Source organism: Xyrauchen texanus, chromosome 22, assembly GCF_025860055.1.
Source record: "Xyrauchen texanus isolate HMW12.3.18 chromosome 22, RBS_HiC_50CHRs, whole genome shotgun sequence".
In the NCBI taxonomy this organism is placed as follows: Eukaryota; Metazoa; Chordata; class Actinopteri; order Cypriniformes; family Catostomidae; genus Xyrauchen; species Xyrauchen texanus.
Genome location: NC_068297.1, coordinates 3645281 through 3666075, shown reverse-complemented (window position 1 = coordinate 3666075; position 20795 = coordinate 3645281). Strand labels below are relative to the sequence as shown.

The 20795-nt window shown below is 38.9% G+C and overlaps 2 protein-coding genes across 6 annotated transcripts in view; both read left to right on the top strand.

The window, feature by feature from the left end:
- Positions 1–16253, top strand: part of LOC127662475 (syntaxin-binding protein 5-like) — a 50661-nt gene extending 34408 nt beyond the window's left edge. Inside the window, exons 20-29 of one of the 5 annotated variants that reach the window (XM_052153658.1) lie at positions 4385–4459; positions 4557–4604; positions 6230–6274; positions 7970–8059; positions 9540–9779; positions 9981–10338; positions 10735–10900; positions 11141–11252; positions 12674–12894; positions 13207–16253. In XM_052153658.1, the coding sequence (XP_052009618.1) occupies positions 4385–4459; positions 4557–4604; positions 6230–6274; positions 7970–8059; positions 9540–9779; positions 9981–10338; positions 10735–10900; positions 11141–11252; positions 12674–12894; positions 13207–13248 (1397 nt within the window). In that variant the 3' untranslated portion in view covers positions 13249–16253. The remainder of the gene's footprint in view (positions 1–4384; positions 4460–4556; positions 4605–6229; positions 6275–7969; positions 8060–9539; positions 9780–9980; positions 10339–10734; positions 10901–11140; positions 11253–12673; positions 12895–13206) is intronic. The other 4 variants (XM_052153659.1, XM_052153660.1, XM_052153661.1 and 1 more) reach the window with 4 other exon arrangements.
- A 2841-nt stretch (positions 16254–19094) lies between these two features.
- Positions 19095–20795, top strand: part of LOC127662474 (SAM and SH3 domain-containing protein 1-like) — a 110882-nt gene continuing 109181 nt past the window's right edge. Inside the window, exon 1 of the mRNA XM_052153653.1 lies at positions 19095–19979. Coding sequence (XP_052009613.1) covers positions 19455–19979 — 525 coding nt within the window. The 5' untranslated portion in view covers positions 19095–19454. The remainder of the gene's footprint in view (positions 19980–20795) is intronic.

The window sequence follows — 20795 nt, the reverse complement described above, 5'->3', positions numbered from 1 at the left end:
GCATTTTCCATTTTCATTTAGTTTAAAGTGCAATTTGAATTTAGAAATGTGTTTTGTGTTTTATTAACTGAATACAAATTTTTAAGCAAAATTATAAAGCAAAACATTCACAACCCTCGGCAGGTGGGCTCCCATATTTTTTTACATATCGCACAGCCCTACTGTGAATGTGAATGATGTCTGAGGCTGTCATTCTGTCTGACATGACATTTCCACATAAGAAAGAAAGACATAAAAGGTTTTTAACTACATAAGGGTGAGTAAATGGTGACAGAATTTCAATTTGTGCATGAATTACCCCTTTAAGAATGTGATTTGTTTTGGTAGGTTTATGATGAGTTCATTGTCTGCCTCAAAGGAATAGTTCACCCAAAAATGAAAATTCTCTCATCGTTAGCTCGCCCTCTTGCCTTCCCAAATGTGTATGACAGTCTTTTGCGGAACACAAACTAAGATTTTTAGAAGAATAATCCATATGACTTCAGTCGTTTAATCCATGTCTTCTGAAGCAATATAATCGGTTTTGGGTGAGAACAGACCAAAATATAACTCCTTTTTCACTATTCATCTTGCCATTGCAATCTCTAGGCACGATCATGATTTCAAGCTTGAAATCATGATCGCCAAGGAGACTGCTGATGTCAAGATTTATGGACCAATAGAGCTGAGATATTCACCTAAAAATCTTTGGTTGTGTTCTGCAAAAGAAAGAAGGTTATACACATCTGGGATTTCCTAAGGGTGAGTAAATGAGGAGAGAATTTTCATTTTTGGGTGATCTAGTGCAAAAATAAGTAGATGGGTAAAGTTAACTTTGATGTTGGCTTGACAGTGGTTTTAAAAGTTTGAAGTTTAATGGTAACAGACATTACAGTAATAAAAAAAGCCATCTAGCTAGAGAGATATAGTCAGACAGACTGTCACAAAGTCAGTTAAACTGATGGATGGATAGGCAGACGGATGGATGGATGGATGATATACAGACAGACAGGCAGAAGGATGGATATATGATAGACAGACAGATGGATGGATGGATGATAGACAGACAGACAGACGGATGGATGATAGACAGACGAATGGATGATAGACAGACAGACAGACAGACGGATGGATGATAGATAGACGGATGGATGGATGGATGGATGATGGATAGATGGATGGATGGACGGATGATGGATAGATGGATGGATGGATGATGGATAGATGGATGGATGATAGATAGATAGATAGATAGATAGATAGATAGATAGATAGATAGATAGATAGATAGATAGATAGATACAGTGAGGAAAATAAGTATTTGAACACCCTGCTATTTTGCAAGTTCTCCCACTTAGAAATCATGGAGGGGTCTGAAATTGTCATCGTAGGTGCATGTCCACTGTGAGAGACATAATCTAAAAAAAAATCCAGAAATCACAATGTATGATTTTTTAACTATTTATTTGTATGATACAGCTGCAAATAAGTATTTGAACACCTGAGAAAATCAATGTTAATATTTGGTACAGTAGCCTTTGTTTGCAATTACAGAGGTCAAACGTTTCCTGTAGTTTTTCACCAGGTTTGCACACACTGCAGGAGGGATTTTGGCCCACTCCTCCACACAGATCTTCTCTAGATCAGTCAGGTTTCTGGGCTGTCGCTGAGAAACATGGAGTTTGAGCTCCCTCCAAAGATTCTCTATTGGGTTTAGGTCTGGAGACTGGCTAGGCCACGCCAGAACCTTGATATGCTTCTTACAGAGCCACTCCTTGGTTATCCTGGCTGTGTGCTTCGGGTCATTGTCATGTTGGAAGACCCAGCCTCGACCCATCTTCAATGCTCTAACTGAGGGAAGGAGGTTGTTCCCCAAAATCTCGCAATACATGGCCCCGGTCATCCTCTCCTTAATACAGTGCAGTCAGCCCTGTCCCATGCGCAGAAAAACACCCTCAAAGCATGATGCTACCACCCCCATGCTTCACAGTAGGGATGGTGTTCTTGGGATGGTACTCATCATTCTTCTTCCTCCAAACACGGTTAGTGGAATTATGACCAAAAAGTTCTATTTTGGTCTCATCTGACCACATGACTTTCTCCCATGACTCCTCTGGATCATCCAAATGGTCATTGGCAAACTTAAGACGGGCCTTGACATGTGCTGGTTTAAGCAGGGGAACCTTCCGTGCCATGCATGATTTCAAACCATGACGTCTTAGTGTATTACCAACAGTAACCTTGGAAACGGTGGTCCCAGCTCTTTTCAGGTCATTGACCAGCTCCTCCCGTGTAGTTCTGGGCTGATTTCTCACCTTTCTTAGGATCATTGAGACCCCACGAGGTGAGATCTTGCATGGAGCCCCAGTCTGAGGGAGATTGACAGTCATGTTTAGCTTCTTCCATTTTCTAATGATTGCTCCAACAGTGGACCTTTTTTCACCAAGCTGCTTGGCAATTTCCCAGTAGCCCTTTCCAGCCTTGTGGAGGTGTACAATTTTGTCTCTAGTGTCTTTGGACAGCTCTTTGGTCTTGGCCATGTTAGTAGTTGGATTCTTACTGATTGTATGGGGTGGACAGGTGTCTTTATGCACCTAATGACCTCAAACAGGTGCATCTAATTTAGGATAATAAATGGAGTGGAGGTGGACATTTTAAAGGCAGACTAACAGGTCTTTGAGGGTCAGAATTCTAGCTGATAGACAGGTGTTCAAATACTTATTTGCAGCTGTATCATACAAATAAATAGTTAAAAAATCATACATTGTGATTTCTGGATTTTTTTTTTTTGATTATGTCTCTCACAGTGGACATGAACCTACGATGACAATTTTAGACCCCTCCATGTTTTCTAAGTGGGAGAACTTGCAAAATAGCAGGGTGTTCAAATACTTATTTTCCTCACTGTAGATAGATAGATATGAATGGATGGATGGATGACAGACAGACAGACAGATGGATGGATGATAGACAGACGGATGGATGGATGGATGATAGACAGACAGATAGATGGATGGATGATAGACAGACAGACAGACAGACAGACGGACGGACAAATGGATGGATGGATGGATGATAGATAACGGATGGATGATAGATAGATGGATGGAATGATGAATGGATGGATGATAGATAGACAGACAGATGGATGGATGGATGATAGACAGACAGACAGACGGATAGATGGATGGATGGATGGATGATAGATAGATAGATAGATAGATATGGATGGATGGATGATAGACAGAGAGACAGATGGATGGATGATAGACAGACGGATAGATGGATGGATGATAGATAGACAGACAGACAGACAGACGGACGGACAAATGGATGGATGGATGGATGGATGATAGATAGACGGATGGATGATAGATAGATGGATGGAATGATGAATGGATGGATGATAGATAGACAGACAGATGGATGGATGGATGATAGACAGACAGACAGACGGATAGATGGATGGATGGATGATAGACAGACAGACAGATGGATGGATGGATGATAGACAGACGGATGGATAATAGACAGATGGATGGATGATAGACAGACGATAGATGGATGGATGATAGACAGACAGACAGACAGACGGACGGACAAATGGATGGATGGATGGATGGATAGATAGATAGACGGATGGATGATAGATAGATGGATGGAATGATGAATGGATGGATGATAGATAGACAGACAGATGGATGGATGGATGGATGATAGACAGACAGACGGATAGATGGATGGATGGATGATAGACAGACAGACAGACAGATGGATGGATGGATGATAGACAGACGGATGGATAATAGACAGATGGATGGATGATAGACAGATGGATGGATGGATGATAGACAGATGGATGGATGATAGATAGATGATTTATTGATGAATGGATGGATGATAGATATGTAGATGGACGGATGGATGGATGGATGGATGATGGATGGATGGATGGCTAGATGATAGACAGACAGACAGACAGACAGACAGACAGACAGATAGATAGATAGATAGATGAACGGATGGATAGACGAAAGATAGATAGACAGACAGACAATCCGACCGACCAACATAATGAACATTTTTAATTGGCTTTTCCAAACCACTCCCCCTGTTGTCCATTTTTCACCTTATTCAGTTTTGTGTCGCTGATGACATAGAAATTACACACTTTACCTTTAAGACGTATTGATACAATACAATGGCATTACATTGGCTGTAAACTTCTATTGTAGTGGAAAAGTCTTGAGCACAACAAAAAATAAAATAATCTGTTAGCGTTGTCAGAATCCAAGTCAGGTTTGCTGACCAAGCAGGTTTCACTTACAAGGAATTTGACTTTGATATGTAGATAGTTGTCAAAAGTTACATAACACCTCGTTGACTGTATCACATCATTATGCAGACAGTGTTGCCCGTGTCGGCTCCGGTTCACCTTGCAATTCTGATGAAGACAGCAAACAAAAGTTCATTGACAAGGGTACAGTACATTATTAAAACACGCCCCTTTCAGAATGTTTTTCTCCCAGGAAAGCCTTAATTGTCTTTGATTGGTTCTTTTCAACACATTTTTCCAGTGAAGTCCAAAAGCAGGATGATATCCAAGACTGTTGTCAATGATTTTGGTACTGTATGATGTTTATGTTATAGCAGTCTGGGTCTCTCCGTTTCTGCACTAATTCATCAGGCTCTTTTTGTATTAACCAAGTGAACTAACCAAACCAATTACACTAAATCAAATGGGTTTGCTTAAAGACATGGTTCCCCTGAACTTGAGCTTTTTGCCTTGCTTGAATGAGTTTGAATGGCGAACTAATGGAGAACTTTTACTACTTGATTGCATAGCCATGCTTAGTTGAACATTTTCTGTTGTCTTTTTAAGAAATAAAAACCTTTTCTATTTTAAAAGAAACAGTTCAGCCAAAAATGAATATTCTGTTATTTACTCACCATCATGTAGTTCTAAACTCAAATGACATCTTTTTTTTTTTTCCTCCCAATCTGGCATGTCCAATTCCCAATGTGCTTATAAGTCCTTGTGGTCGCGAAGTGACTCGCCTCAATCCGGGTGGCGGAGGATGAATCCCGTCAACCCCTGCATCTTATCACATGGCTTGTTGAGCGCGTTGCCACGGAGACATGGCACGTTTGGAGGCTTCACGCCATCCACTGCTGCATCACGCTCAACTCACCATGCACCCCACTGAGAACGAACCACATTTTAGCGATCACGAAGAAGTTACCCCATGTGACTCAACCCTCCCTAGCAACCGGGTCAGTTTGGTTGCTTAGAGACCTAACTAACTACTGAACTAGTCTGGTCTTTTACCACTGGGCTACCCAGGCCCCCTACAAATTACATCTTTATATATGGCACATACTGTAAAGGCGCATAGCTCAAGGTTTGACGTAGTGATGCTAAATTGGTTCTTACAGTCTCTGAACTGATCGGACAAGATATTTTAATGGAGCATTTTTCCTTTTTAACAGTGTTTGTCTTCATTCACTTTCATTGTAGAGAAAGGAGCAGTGCGAATATGCTGCTTTTGTGTTCCATAGAAGAAAGAACGTCATATAATGTAGGTTTGAAATGACAAAGAGGATTAGCCATGACAGAACATTCATTTTTGGATGAACTATCCCTTTAATATGGCTGAAAATGACGAAAATACCATAAACTTTCAGGTTTGAAACCAAAGAGTTATCACATTGTTTTAATCTGAAAACATATGTTGGTTTATTTCTTTGCTGCAATCTTAACATTACTGGCATACTGTATTTTACCATGATGCATTTCAAGGGTTAAAATAGAAAGAGAATGAAAGTTAAGTCATTATAACATACTGTGTCTCTGATTTAGAGGGATGTGTGTTCACACAGATCTCTGCTTTACTTTAAAAAGAAAAATCACACATATTTACATTGGACAGTATCAGAGACATAATGAGGCTTCTGGTGATGTGACACTTGATCGATGCTGGCGTCACTGCCACTAATCTCAATGCCGTTTTCAGGACATGATCAAATTATTTCTGATTGTAACATACTAGGTCTGAATCAACACGTCTCTTTTCAAGGGCCCGCGGCTGCTCTGTGGCTTCATTCTCCAGCTGATTAACCCTTTCTCAATCTGCTCGTTTCTCTCATAAACCAAGTGATTAATACTTTATCTGTCTTTTGGAACAGCGTATTGTCCAGTGTACTGCTGTTGATTATTTGTTCAGAACTGTGTTATCTCTTTTTTTTCCAGCTAAAATATCCTGGAAAATTAGCATGATTGGTGATCATAAAGATGGTAAGCTTTTGCTCATTCACTTTTAGTGTCTAGGAGTAGCTGTAGGTCTTTTGCAGGTGATTATTTTCCTCCACACTGGGCGTTAATTTAAACAATACTTGTCATCACATTAAAAGGACTCTTGAAGTTGCAGTATGTACACTAGTGAGCTGCCTCATAGTTTACTGTCTAAGGCCCGAAATGTACTCCACGCAAATATGTTAATGCAAGCATGAGGTAAGAAAGCTCGGTTTTACGAGTTGTTGTTTATCCCGAAACATGTCCGACCTCAGTTCAAACCCAGGGCCTTTGGCGGAGCTAGGGCTTGGCCAGGGGCGGACGTGGCCACCATGGACCGAAGCCTGGCCACCCCGGACCGAAGCCTGGCCACCCCATTGGCCACCTCAATTGCAATTGCTGTTTTAGTAATTTATTTGTAATATTTTGGCACAATCTTGTTCTTTAGAGGTGAAATCATCTCTGTACAAACGTTGTATCCACTCAACCCCAGATATAAGGGGTGGTTGTGGCTCAGTTGGTAGAGCGGGTCAGCCTCTAATCACAGGGTTGGTGGTTCGAATCCCGGCCCACTCGACTCCACATCGTGGACTCCTCCATGACTCCACATGCCGAAGTGTCCATGGGCAAGACACTGAACCCCCAATGGCTGTCTAGCGCCTTGCATGGCAACTCTGCCACCATTGGTGTATGAATGTGTGGGTGAATGAGTCACAGTATAAAGCGCTTTGAATACTGTTAAGGTTAAGAAGGCGCTATATAAGTACAGATCATTTACCATAAATATGATATAAATGATGATATATATTTATTATCTGCCCGAACATTTCTGTGCCACCACAGACTGATTGCTTTCCCCTGCCCTGCCTGGCCAACCTTTGAAAAACTCCTGGCTCCAGGAGCAAGCGTTAGTGATCTGCGCAACGACCAATTTCACTGTAGTTGGCTAAAGCACATAACTGTTAATCAGAAGGTCGCTGGTTCAATCCCCACAGCCACCACCATTGTGTTCTTGAGCAAGGCCCTTAACTCCAGGTTGCTCTGGTGGGATTGTCCCTGTAATAAGTGCACTGTAAGTCACTTTGGATAAAAGTGTCTGCCAAATGCATAAATGTAAATGTAAACGTGTGTGGTTTGCATGCTAAAAGATCGAAATGAAATGAAGGTATTTGCAAGTGTTATCAAGAAACTTACTCTGTGTAAAGGTGAACATTTCTAGGTATGCGAGCTCGGTTTCATGGATCGGTAGCTGCCAATGTCAACTTTAACTAACTTGCTCAGCAAGATTCTTTAAAAACTGTGTCTGCACCCTCACAGATGCCGACTTTTAAGAGAGAACTGAACGTAGAAGAAGAGTTTACACCAATGCCCACCATAGGCGCCCCCTAGTGGCTCTGTTGATAATGCACCACGAACTTGCATTGCATTATAAATAGCAGTCTGAGGCTACATCCACACATAATAGGTTTTAGTTTGAAAGCACTTTTATTTCGCTACATTTACGCCTCTCGTTCACTTAAAGAGTTAAAAAAAAACTTTCGTGTGGTTTCTGAATACGATGCCGCACCAAATTTGTGTTTCCGAAACTATAAGCATTTGCGCTCACATAAACCTGTAGAGTATGTTTCGGGCCAGTATGTGCAATTTAAAGTACGTTAGCAAGCTAGTTGTACTTCAAACTGACTGTTTTGCGCGTAGACCGGATGTTGCGCCGTCACTGCTCTCTCCCCAGTAAGAAGCAACAGAGTCGTGTGAGGGAAATGAAGAGGAAACATGCAAGATCTTTCAGTAAGATCACATCATTTGATTCTGACCCCAGTGAGTGACCTGGACTGACTCATACTAACTCACTGGAGTCTGACGTGTGGAGTTAACTCGGCTTGAAAATGTCTTCTAACTTTGGTTTGGTTGTCGAAACTGAATTTTTATCCTCTTTTATCCATCACCTGTTTTTGTATTTTACACAGATTAAAGATTAAGACACACACACACACACACACACGTTACACAGCAGTAAAAACTGATTCGTTCTCGCAAAACAAAGCAGATTATGGATTTTGACCTCAGAATACTGCATGCATTTGATGTGTATCCTCCATATTGTATGGCCAAATCATACTACATAGAGTATACTGTATTTTGAACTGTTTGCTTGATCAGTAATGATCAATATCAAGCATTCAGACTTTAACACTTTTAATCTTTTACAGTTGAACAACTTCTTCAGAAAGACTCACACTAACAACTCTGCTCTCTTCTTGTTGTGTTGTCATTGCCTTGTGTGCTGTCATTACGTGGTTTACTAATATATTGCAGACATTTGAAGAGCGAACAAAGAAATGACTGGGACAAATTTCACTCCAAAATCAAACAAAAAGAAAGAATGATATTTTTCATTTAGAATAAGGCTCATTTAGGAAGGAACAGTAAGTCATTATTAACCAAATTAATTGCAGTAAATTAGTAGTAAATTAATTGCATGTAATACAAAACTGAAAATCATCTTGTATTTTTTTTTTTTATAAAATTAAATCAAAATAATAATAATAAAAACATATTTATTTTAGGTAAGTTAATTTTGGTAATTACATAAATCACCACAATAAATACTAAAATTGTGTTTAAAACCTTACAATTAAAATATATATTTTTGTCCCTTATTTTTTGCATTTTGGAAATGAGAAGTGGGGATAAAATGTGCTTAAATGGCATGAAAATCATGATTAAAAAACTATAAATAAATACATTGTAAACATAGGTTCTAAAAATAGCTTCCATTTCTTTATGGAATATTTGTATTTTTATTTTAGGGAGGAGAAATTTAACCTGGACATGTTCTTGACAGTTTCCTTGATTCACTCTTATATTGCTTTACAATATAAATGATCTAAATGCATCTTGTTTTTCTGAGAGTAAAAACAAATTCTGTATTTGTGTCTCTTTATATTGTATGGAAATGTTTTATGTTTATGGGTATTTTTGATGCATAAGTGAATGTTTAACTTATTAGTATTGTGTGTGTGTGTGTGCTGTCCTTGCCCTGAGTTGTATTAACGCAATAGCTGGATTTCTTACACTTTTCATGATCCTTTAAAACGGAATGTAAAGTTTCAATTTTCTATACATGCTGCACATTAAACAGTTCTTATGAGTGGGCCTTGCAGGTATCCTGATGTGGTTCTGCTATTATTTTATTTTTGGTAAGTCATTCTAATCTGTCCCCGTTTGTTTCTCTGTTTTTGTCCCTGATTGGCCGACATATACTCAGACGCCAAGGACAACTCATTCAGCCGCTCTCGCAGCTCCAGCGTGACCAGCATTGACAGGGAGTCACGTGAGGTCATTACTTCCTTCTTGTTTTGTGACTCTCTGTCCAAGAAGAGTGAGATGGTGGCAGTGCCCAGCCTATGGTTTGGCACCTCTTTGGGCAGCATGCTGGCCATCGCCCTCACAGTGCCCTCTACGCTTGAGCAGAGGATGCAACAGCCTGTGGGCATCGCTTTCTGTGGTAAGACTATTTCTTTACTTTCTCCTTGTCAATTAATGACAATTCTGTCCATTTAGGTATGTCAGTCGAAGCTTCAGCAATCATAGATCATACATAATTACAATAATTTCTGTAATGTATGAATAACATGAGATCAGAGCAACATGGTGATGAATAAATGAAAAAAGCACACTCATGGTTTGACACTTCATGTCATCACAGGATGTGTAGTGCGTTTGAAAGGAGCTATCCTGCGCATGGCACAGCTGGACGCCTGCGGGGCTCTTTTGCCCCACGTTTACGAGTCCTGGTATGAGCCCAACGCTCCTGAGGAAGAGAGAGAACGGACACGAATACGCCGACCCACCTCACCTCCATCTTCACAGGAAAACCAGGACTGCCAGTATGCTGTGGTCTGCTCGGAGAAACAGGCCAAAGTGGTGGCCATGCCCTCCCAAAACTGCATCTATGAGCACAACATCACAGAAACCTCTTTCGTACTCAGAGCTGATGTGGTGATGATGACCGCAGGGGTCTGCATCGCCTGCTTCTGTGCCAACGGTCACATCATGACCCTCAGGTAAAAAATAAACATGTGCTATATGATAATGTTGCGATCGATTCTTCATGCTTTTATGCTTTGTGATATATATTAATCTTCATTGGACTTCAGTACTTTGCACAGCAAGTGCTAGGAGTGGTGGTGGTGTAGACAAACCCAGGTGTGTTAAAGCGCTTTATCTTAATCCATTTAGCGGTGTAAGAAAAATGGTGTTCACGTTTACATGACGTATGAGAACGCCGCTTTCTGCAAAAACCCTGGAATAAACCGTTTTCTTCAGTGCATGTAAATGTGGTTTATGATATGGGAATAAAACCACAAATATATTGACTTCTAAAGCCACTTTTTGTATTGTCTAATCGATGCTTTTCTCGTCTGCCACTATAATACAACGTATTAAGCCCTCTGTTTCAGTTTGCCCAGTCTGCGACCGCTGCTGGATATCAACTACCTTCCCTTGACGGACATGAGGATAGCCAGAACCTTCTGTTTCTCCAACCAGGGTCAGGCCCTGTACCTCACATCTCCCACTGAGATCCAAAGACTCACTTACAGCCAAGAAACCTGTGACAACCTGCAGGTCGGACTGCCTCCCTTTATTTATGCGTGCGGGATAAATTTAGTACACACCTACAAATTCTGTATTATTCCTATTTGTCCACATATTGGAATAAGTGTGCAGTCATCAAAAGCAATAAGTGTACATCTTGAAGAATCACTTATTCCTTCTATTTTAGATTGGGCAAAGTTGCCTTGTTTTATCACATCACATCACATCATATCTTCATATGTATTTATTTTGAGGTGTTGATTTTTCCAGGAGATGCTTGGAGAGCTGTTTACCCCAGTGGAGACCCCCGAGGCTCCAAACAGAGGGTTCTTCAAGGGCTTATTTGGAGGTGGAGCTCAGTCTTTAGACAGAGAGGATCTATGTAAGCGTCAATCTTTCATTCACACATTAATTTTTATGTGAACATCATTACAACAATTGCCTATACTTGGGGTTTAAACAACCCCTAACCTTAGGTATTGAACATGTAAATTGCCCCACACAAAAGCTAACTTAGGAGTTGGCAAACCTGGCATCCAATTAATTAAACACGATTGGAGGTGTGGGTTAGAGATAGTTTGACTTGTAAAAAGCACTCAAAGATATTTTGAGTCAGCTACTCACAAGAAGCATCTGCTGATGTCAACCATGCCTAGCAAAACAATAGATCTCAGAAGACCGACGATCAAGAAATGCTGCTTTGCTTAAAGCTGGAAACGGTTACAAAGTTATCTCGAAGAGCTTGGATAATAATTTTCCATAAATGGAGACGATTTAGCACTGTGGCTACTCTTCTTTGAAGTGGACGTCCAGCCAAGATGACTCAAAGGCACACCGCAGAATGCTCAGTGAGATAAAAAGGACCTTAGAGTGACCGCTAAAGACTTAAAGGAATAATTGGAAATGGTACTACTCTACAGAAAACAGTAAACGGGTATGGTGTCCATGGTAGGACACCACGAAGGAAGCCACTGCTTTCCAACAAAAACATTGCTGCATGCCTGAAGTTTGCCAAAGACCACCTTGATACTCCACAGTGTTACTGGGAAAATGTTTTGTGAACTGATGAATCTAAGGTTGAATTTTTTTGGAAGAACACACAGCACAACGTATAGCGTAAAAATGGCACCGCATACCGACATGAAAACATCATCCTAACGGTGAAGTACGGTGGAGGCAGCAACATGATGTTGGGCTGCTTTGCTGCTTCGGGCCTGGACTGCTTGCCATCATAGAGTTTATCAAGATATCTTACAGCCATGTCAGGGTGGCTGTGCACCAGGTGAAGCTCAGTAGAAGTTGGGTGATGCCGCAGGACAATGACCCTAAACATCGAAGTAAATACACTACAGTCAGAGTCCAGACTTGCCCTCCTCATGAGAGCCATTCACACCAGACATGCTAAGAATATGGCTGAGCTGAAGCAGTTCTATAAGGTAGAATGGTCAAAAATTCCTTCTGAACGTCGTGCAGGTTTAATCCGCAGCTACCGGAAAATCTCAGTTGAGGTTATTGCTACCAAAGGAAGATCGACCAGTTATTAAATCCAAGGGTTCACTTACTTTTTCCACAACACTGTTAATGTTTACAGGGATGTGTTCAGTAAAGACATAAAAGATTATAATTGTTTGTGCGTTTGTCTACACTTGTGACTTTGATGAAGATGAGATCACATATTTTGACTAAATAATGCAAAATCCAGCTAATTCCAAAGGGTTCACATACTTTTTCTTGCCACTGTAGAAACAGTCATAAATGGTGTGCCTTTAAGTTCACGCTTGTTCTTGGTATTTGTGTCTGTAGTTGGAGAGCTGACCGCTGGTAAGGCTTCCCGCAGCCTGGCACAGCACATCCCAGGGCCAGGAGGTATGGAGGGCATGAAGGGGGCTGCGTCGGGTGTGGTGGGAGAGTTGGCGCGGGCGAGGATAGCTCTGGACGAAAGAGGACAGAAACTCGGTGAGCTGGACGAGAGAACAGCAGCCATGATGGCCAGCGCAGACTCCTTCTCGAAACACGCGCATGATGTAAGATCATACCTGACCATTCTCCGCAGCTACTGTATAGTGTGATACGAATGCTGTGTTTCAAAATGTAGTAAGCTGCCTACATAGACGACATGAGTAAGGCCGAAAAAGCTTTATTTTACAAATTCTTTAAGACAACAATAATGGGATTGAAATGTGAGGTGCCATAATTTCTACAGGCGGCTTACAAAGTTTTGAGATGCATCTGTATTCTTTATGTCGGGCCTATCCAACAATGAGCTTAATGTTGCGTTGGTTCATTTCTTCCATGCTTGTTTCTAGTTGGGAAACTCTCTTTTTTTGCCTCACCAGATGATGTTGAAATACAAGGACAAGAAATGGTACCAGCTTTGAGGTTCATGCAAGCAGTCAGCAGACCTTCATATGAATACAGCAGATCCATCATCTCTCCGTTTCTTCCTTCTCTTCTTGTATCTTTCTTTCTTTGATGTCCCACGACTGCCTCTCTCGCCCAGCACAACGTCATGAGCCATTAACCTCAAGCAGACGAGCTGCGGAAAGCCCAAGGAGACAGGAGGGGAAGGAATGGGACGGGGGTTTCCTTCCCATCTCAATGGCAGTTGAGTTTCCTCTCCTTAAACTGAAGCCGTGTATCTTGTCTTGGGAGAGGAGACCCAACATTGAACCCTCATCAGCCATGCTGTCATTTCACTGCCATTCTATCTGCAAAGAAACTACAACACAAATCATTGCGGGACAGGAAACTGAGGGAAATGGTTAAGAGGGCCAAGCATAATGCTTCTGATAATCGGTCACTAGGGCAAGAGTAGATTGCACGTCCAGGGATTCATTTATGAAATTACCATCAAGTTTTTTTTCTCTTGATTTCGGTATATGGGTGAATCTCAAAAAAATAATACAAATTAAAAAAAAAATAACAAAATGTAAATCCCCAAAATCAAAATGGTAAAATAAGAAATCGTATTTTGTTTAAGGAAAATGAAGCCCATTTTTGCATTGTGACATTATTTTCATGACCGCTCCACAAAACCACATTCATCTTTATTTTCTTTTGCAATTCTCACAATTCTCAAAGGTGGTTTCCATTTATGCAATGCAGTCATTTTGTTTTTTTACAATATTACAATAAATTACAGTAAAATAGTGGGCTTTAAAAGCATAAATTAAAGGCGGTAGAACAAATACTACCATGATCTGTAAATACTTCACAATTTAAATAATATCATTTTTATTTTGCATTACATTAATTAGAATTTAGATGAGAAATGTGCTGAATTGTCATTAAAACATTTTTTTTAAATGTCAAAATGCAAAAATGGCATCGCTCTGAAAAACAAGCTTAATTACTTTAAGCAAAATATCATTTCATATTTTTCTTTTGTCTTTTGAATTCGGGTGAAATATGACCTGGACATGATATTTCATGAGATTTACCCATAAATCAGATTAGCTATAGAAAAGGCCGGATTGTCTTACATAAGGTGTGATGATGTACCATTTAAGTTCACCTCTAAAGGGCTGGAAGTTGCTGTATTTACCACATATCATGTCATTGTGTTGCCATACAAATTGCAGACCGGCCGGAGAAGTGGAGCAGGTCTGATTATGCATCATTTCCATTGTCCTCCTGTTTAAAGGACGTGTTGGTTTACACAGATCAGGTCTCAAAATGACTTCAATGTACACTGTACCCTGTGTTATCACTGGAGAAAGAGTTTAAATATACATATAAAGATATATGGGTGCATGAATCTCACAAAAACATATTTGACCACAAAATAAAAATAAATAAACCCATTTTTTGCATAAAGTAAATTAAGCATATTTTTAGAACTGGTGATATATGTAATTAATATTATTATGATTTTGTTTTATTTATTTATACTTGCATTATGACATTATTTTCATGACAATTAAGCACATTTCCCTGCAAATTCTAATTACTGTAATATGAAAATATGACCAGACTGTAAAATGACCATGAAAACAATATTAAATTATATTTTGCATAAGGAAAATTAAGCCTATTTTTAGGACTTTATTTCATTTTTTAACATTATGAAATTATTTTCATGACAAATAATCACATTTCCCTGCAAATTCGAAGTACACTAATATATATATATAAACATAATATAATAAAAAAATGTAATTCTCATTACCGCGCCGCTTTTCGCTATTTTCAACGACTATCCTCATTACAGCAATACTGTAATTTATTATGTATTACAATAAAACTATTGTTATACAATATTTTTATTCTTCATTTAAAATCATTATAAATTAAACAAACACCATCATGATGTATGCAGGAAATACTTTACAATTTAAACAATATTTCCTTTTATTCCATCGTGGAAATACATTTTGGGGGAAAATGTTAAAACCAAAATCTTAAAAAATGGTTAGAAAAAATGAATAGTTCTAAAAACAGGCTCAATTTCCTCAAAGCAAAATATAATTTCTACATTTTGTTTTATTTTGTGATTTAAATATGACCCATTCGTGACCCTTCCGATTTTTTGAGATCCATTTGGGTGAATAAACCTGCTGAATATTTGCTGGTAATATTTATTGATTTGTTATTTATATCCTGAAGGGACGTGAGTGAAAATGCAGAAGTGTGAGGCATGATTTTACAGTATGTGCCTTGTTGATGATTGACATGTAAGAAACCTGTCTGCCCTCAAATGAGCTCTTAAATAGGGGCGGGACACCAGTGGAATGTGCCGAAAGTACTGATTCTTCATATGCAAAACGGGTTCCGCCTCCCTATTTCACATGATGAGGACATTTTAAAGCCACAATGTCTGTCCGGCATTGAGGGATTAAACCTGAGACTGCTCCTCAACGGAGCATGACTGTTGTCATCTGAAGTAAATAACTATTGGATTTCTCCTATACTCATGTCCATGTGTTTTCTAAATGGTCTGTTCAATGGACTAATGCATGAGTTTCTCATCCCTCTCACAGAGTTGAATATAGCGATCTCTGTGTTTGTTGCTGCAGTGGATGTGACCACTAATGTTCAGTGCAACTCCAGAGGATTGGTTTAGCACCCGCGATCTGTCTTCGGGGAGTTGGGGGGTATCTTTTGCCTTTGCTTTGTGACCCATGAATATGTGCTAATCTCGACTTGTGTGTGTATATGTGTGTGATTGTGAACATACATGTATGCAAGATTATGTGTATATATATATAAACTAAAGATCCAATATATTTGAAAGCATATGTTCTGATGTTTCTTTTAAGTGTGTTTTCAATTCTTATCTTTTGACGGCCTTTTCTTGATCAGACATATTAAAGCGATAGTTCAACCAAAAAAATGTAAATCATCTACTCAACTTTATGATTATGGAAGAACGTCACACAGGTTTGGAACAACATAAGGGTGAGCAAATGATGGTAGAATATTCTTTTTTGGGGGTGAACTATCCCTTTAAGGTTTGCTGTTTTGATGTTTTCTCTATATTGCTGCCAAATGTTGTAAATATGAATGCTGCTGAAGACAAACTTGAGAGTGCTGACTGAGGAGAGTGGCCATGATCTTACTAGACTCCAAAGAGTTGCTGTGAAAGTCGTTCTCACGGTGAGGAGAGGGTGATTTTACTTATCATTTAAAACATAGGAGCCATGGCATCTCTGCATATATATATACACATGTACAGTACTGTGCAAATGTTTTTGGCACTTCTGTAAAATGTTGCATAGTGAGGATGTCTTCAAAAATAATAACATAAGTAGTTTTCATTTATCAGTTTACATCATACAAAGTCCAGGAAACATAAAAAGCTAAATCAATATTTTCTGTGACCGCCTTTGCCTTTAAAACAGCCCCAATTCTCGTACTTACACCTGGACAGTTCTTCTTGGTTGTTGGCAGATATGATGTTCAACCTTCTTGGAGAATTCACCACAGTTCTTCTATTTCAGCTGTCTCAAATGCTTCTGTCTCTTCTAGTAATCTCAGAATGACTCGATGTTCAGTGGGGGGCACTGTGGGGGTCATGCCATCTGTTGCAGGGCTCCCTGTTCTTCTATTCTAATATTTTCTATTTGCAAAAGAAATGTTTTGGAGTCTAATATTTATATTTCCTATTGACACACTAAAGCTGAAGAAATAATGAATCATCTTAAGACAAATGCTTTTGTGAAACATCTTATGTTCCTAAACATTTTGCACCTTACAGTATATAAATATATATATTTATATATATATAAAATTAGTTGGCCAACATATATATATACATTAACATACATACTGTGTATATATATATATATATGTGTGTGTTGGCCAACTAATGAATCCTGATTCTCTGCTTTTTTTCTTTTTCTTTCTATGAGCAGTTTTGTGGATTTGCACTACATGTTTTATATTATAATGACATCTAAGTCATTTTAGTAATATTTTGATAGTTTGTATTGTAGTTTGCTTTTTTTGGGGGGACGTTTATGTTTCTTTAAGAAGGACCAAAATAAGACCAATGCTAAAATGTAAATGGCAAACTTCAAAGGGGTGGTTCACACCCTCAGATTTGTTCTTTTTGCCAGTTCAGTGCTATTCTAATATATTTCTACATTTTAAATATATAGCTATTATATATATTATTATATATTATAATATATATTATATATATACTGTAATTTAATTTTAATTTCATATATTTTCAAATGGATACTTTTATTGTTTTAAATGAAAGGACACATTTTAAAATAATAAATTGGTTGTGTATATTCTCAATGAAAAACATACATTTCACATAACAGTTTACAGTAAGCCATCTGCTTGGTTGTCTGAGAAGCTTTAATACGGCATCCTTAAAGGAATATTCCAGGTTCAATACAAGTTTAGCTCAATCGACAGAATTTGTGGCATAATATTGATTACCACAAAAAATTATTTTGACTCGCCCCTCAGAAATCTGGTTTACAGTGAGGCATTTACAATGGAAGTGAATGGGGCCAATTTTTGGAGGGTTTAAAGGCAGAAATGTGAAGCTTATCATTTTATCAAAGCACCTGCATTATTTTAGTCATTTTAGGGGTTTAGGATTTGTTGACATTTTGAAGAAAAGGAGGGTCAAGTTACATTTCTGTGGTAATCAACATGCCATAAATGCTGTTGATTGAGCTTGTATTGAAACCAGAATATTCTGCAAATTCTTTGGCCATCTCTGTTTGTCCTTTGATTTATCTTGCACTTAAGAGACAGCATGATATCGAGTGTTTACAAGCTTGAAACATCCACCTACAATTTATTTTTGGCCCTTTTTCTTTGTTTCTGATCTGCAAGTGAGACGACGCATGTAATGAACAAAACACAAGTATTTACACTTTATTATTGGTAAGGCAAGACTTTTTATTTTATTATGTCTCTGTTATATGAGGTCAGATTCACTGGAACACTATATGAATGGAGTCAAAGTCAATACTGTACTCCAAAGGTCTTTGGGATACTTAGAAGGTTTTCTCATCATAGCCAATGCATTGTGCAGTTTTATTAATCAAACTTTCACATGAATGTTTGTCTTTATCTGGTTCCAACCCAACACTTTAGAAACCATGTTTATAGACATAATTGTGCAATGGAAAATAAATGTAAAATAAATATGCATTTCCAGCCGTTTTCATTAAGGCTTTTAACTCAACTCATGTCACATGCACTAGCCACTAGATGTCTCAGTTGCAACAATAATTGTTAAAATGCCTCTAAGAATCGTTTAAATTTAGTAAAATAATAAAGTTGCATACAATTATTTTAAAAAGACAAAATAAGACACCTAGTTAGCCAAAGTTAGAATTGTTTGGCATTTTAGAGAAAATAATATATGTTGCATTACCTATTGTCGCCGGCAGGTGTCAGTGTTGAAGTAGTTTAATGTAAAATGAATTAAAACCATGTTTGTGGCGCTTTTAGTGTTATTATTAGGCTATTAGGTGGCTGATAACGCCTAGTTGATGGAAATTACCAAATATTTCAACTCTTAAGAATCGTGTAGTTTTGTACACTTCACCAATTGACACGGCTCCCGTCAGCATCGGATTCTGTTGTTGCAGTTCCAATTTATATACCATTGACAGTTCCTCATTTGGCCTGCAGGTGACGCCAGAATCAACATATTTGTTGTGCGTGGAGCTCACCCGATAGCGGCGCAAGAATAAAGGGGAGGGAAACTTCAATTTGGTTATTAGTACCGGGGGCGCCGTTTATTTACAAGGCTTCCTCACCCTGCTGTTTCGATGTAGAGCAGAAGCTCTATTTACTTGGTTTTATATGTCCTTGGGTTGCTTATTAATTTCAGGATCCGAGCGATGGAAAACAGACCAACACACGAAAGAGTGAATCTAACCGCGTTGACCAAAACAGCTGCCGGTTGGAAGACTTCGGTGTATCTGTAGTAAGTGGTGGCAAAGGCGTCGATTATGAACTTACAAGATGGGATACAATAACACAATCTCTTGTTTTCAGGTTGTCTCTGTTAAATTGCACTGTGAAGTCTAAGGATGGAGTATAAATGATGAAGTTGCAGCACTGAGGAGGACGAGAAGAATGTATCATTGGCACTTGGACTTTGGGAATGTCCAATAATTCTGGAAACAATTTGGGAATGATGAATAACGGACCCACTATTGTCTACGAGTGGTTAAAAACCCTCCAGTTGTGCCAGTATGTGGAGTCTTTTGTTGATAATGGGTATGATGACCTGGAGGTGTGCAAACAGATTGGGGATCCAGACTTGGATGCCATAGGTGTCCTGACCCCACACCACCGGCAAAAGGTTCTCCGAGCTGTGGAGAGACTCAAATATGAAGACAAGAAGGTGAAACCAGGACTATATTTTACTTTAGAGCCCCTTCCTCATGGCACATACCCCCAGCCATCTCAAATTAGTGACTGCAAGCAGAATTGCACCAAATCATGGGTGAACTCTACTTGGGACAAACCCAGAACTTGTCCAAGGGTTGAACCTACTATTAACACTAAAGATGTGGGGAACCACAAGGTGCCAGTGGTTTATCCTAAACTCAAGCTGAAGATCATGATAAGGGATAAATTGGTCAAAGATGGGATTGACCTGAGCAAAATGCCCTACTCGTGGAAGGTATGTACAATAACCCTCCATTTATTATCATCCCATATCGTCATATCACCTGAAAATGATTTAACAATCCCTTTGTTTTGCAGTAGGGATGACATTTTATTCTTACCTTGAAAGGTTATCCTCTGGCTTAAAATTCGCCCACCTGGTGACTGTGTTTATTGTCCTTTGGGGGCAGTAAACATCCAAGGGAAATTGTGTCTGCAAAATGTTCCTTGTAAATGTCAACCATTATTATGTTTACCTATGTATTAGTGGTTGACCTGATTTTAGCTGATTTGTGGCATTTATTTCAAGTTATTTCTTGGCTTTATGTACAGTAGGTCTAGTATAGTGTTGAAATTGCAAGTTTGATGCTTGTACTACCTGTGCTATGATTTTATCCAGCCAGAGACATTGGGGTGTAAGCCTGTATTGAAGTCATTATTCATTAGAGCTCTCTGGGGCTTTGAGAGCAGGCGAGTCTCGACTCTAATCGATAACCCAGAGAACAAGAGCTGTAATCCATTAACCACACTGACTGCTATTAATAGAGTGATTTACCATACTGTTATCTCCAGTGAACATCAACTGAAGCTTACCAGCTTTTAAATAATGTGTATTGCAATGCATGTTTACATGTTTGATAAGCATTGCCTAATGGATATTTTCATTTTGACATGTTTTAGTGGTGTCAAGGACTTGACGATGAGTTTTTGGTCAAAATATTGAAAACGTGGTAGTTTCAGTGATTGATGTAGACATATTCAAATGCACTTTGAACAAATGTTACTTGCTATCATGGATGCAGAGTACAAAATCGTGCTTTTAAAGCAGTTA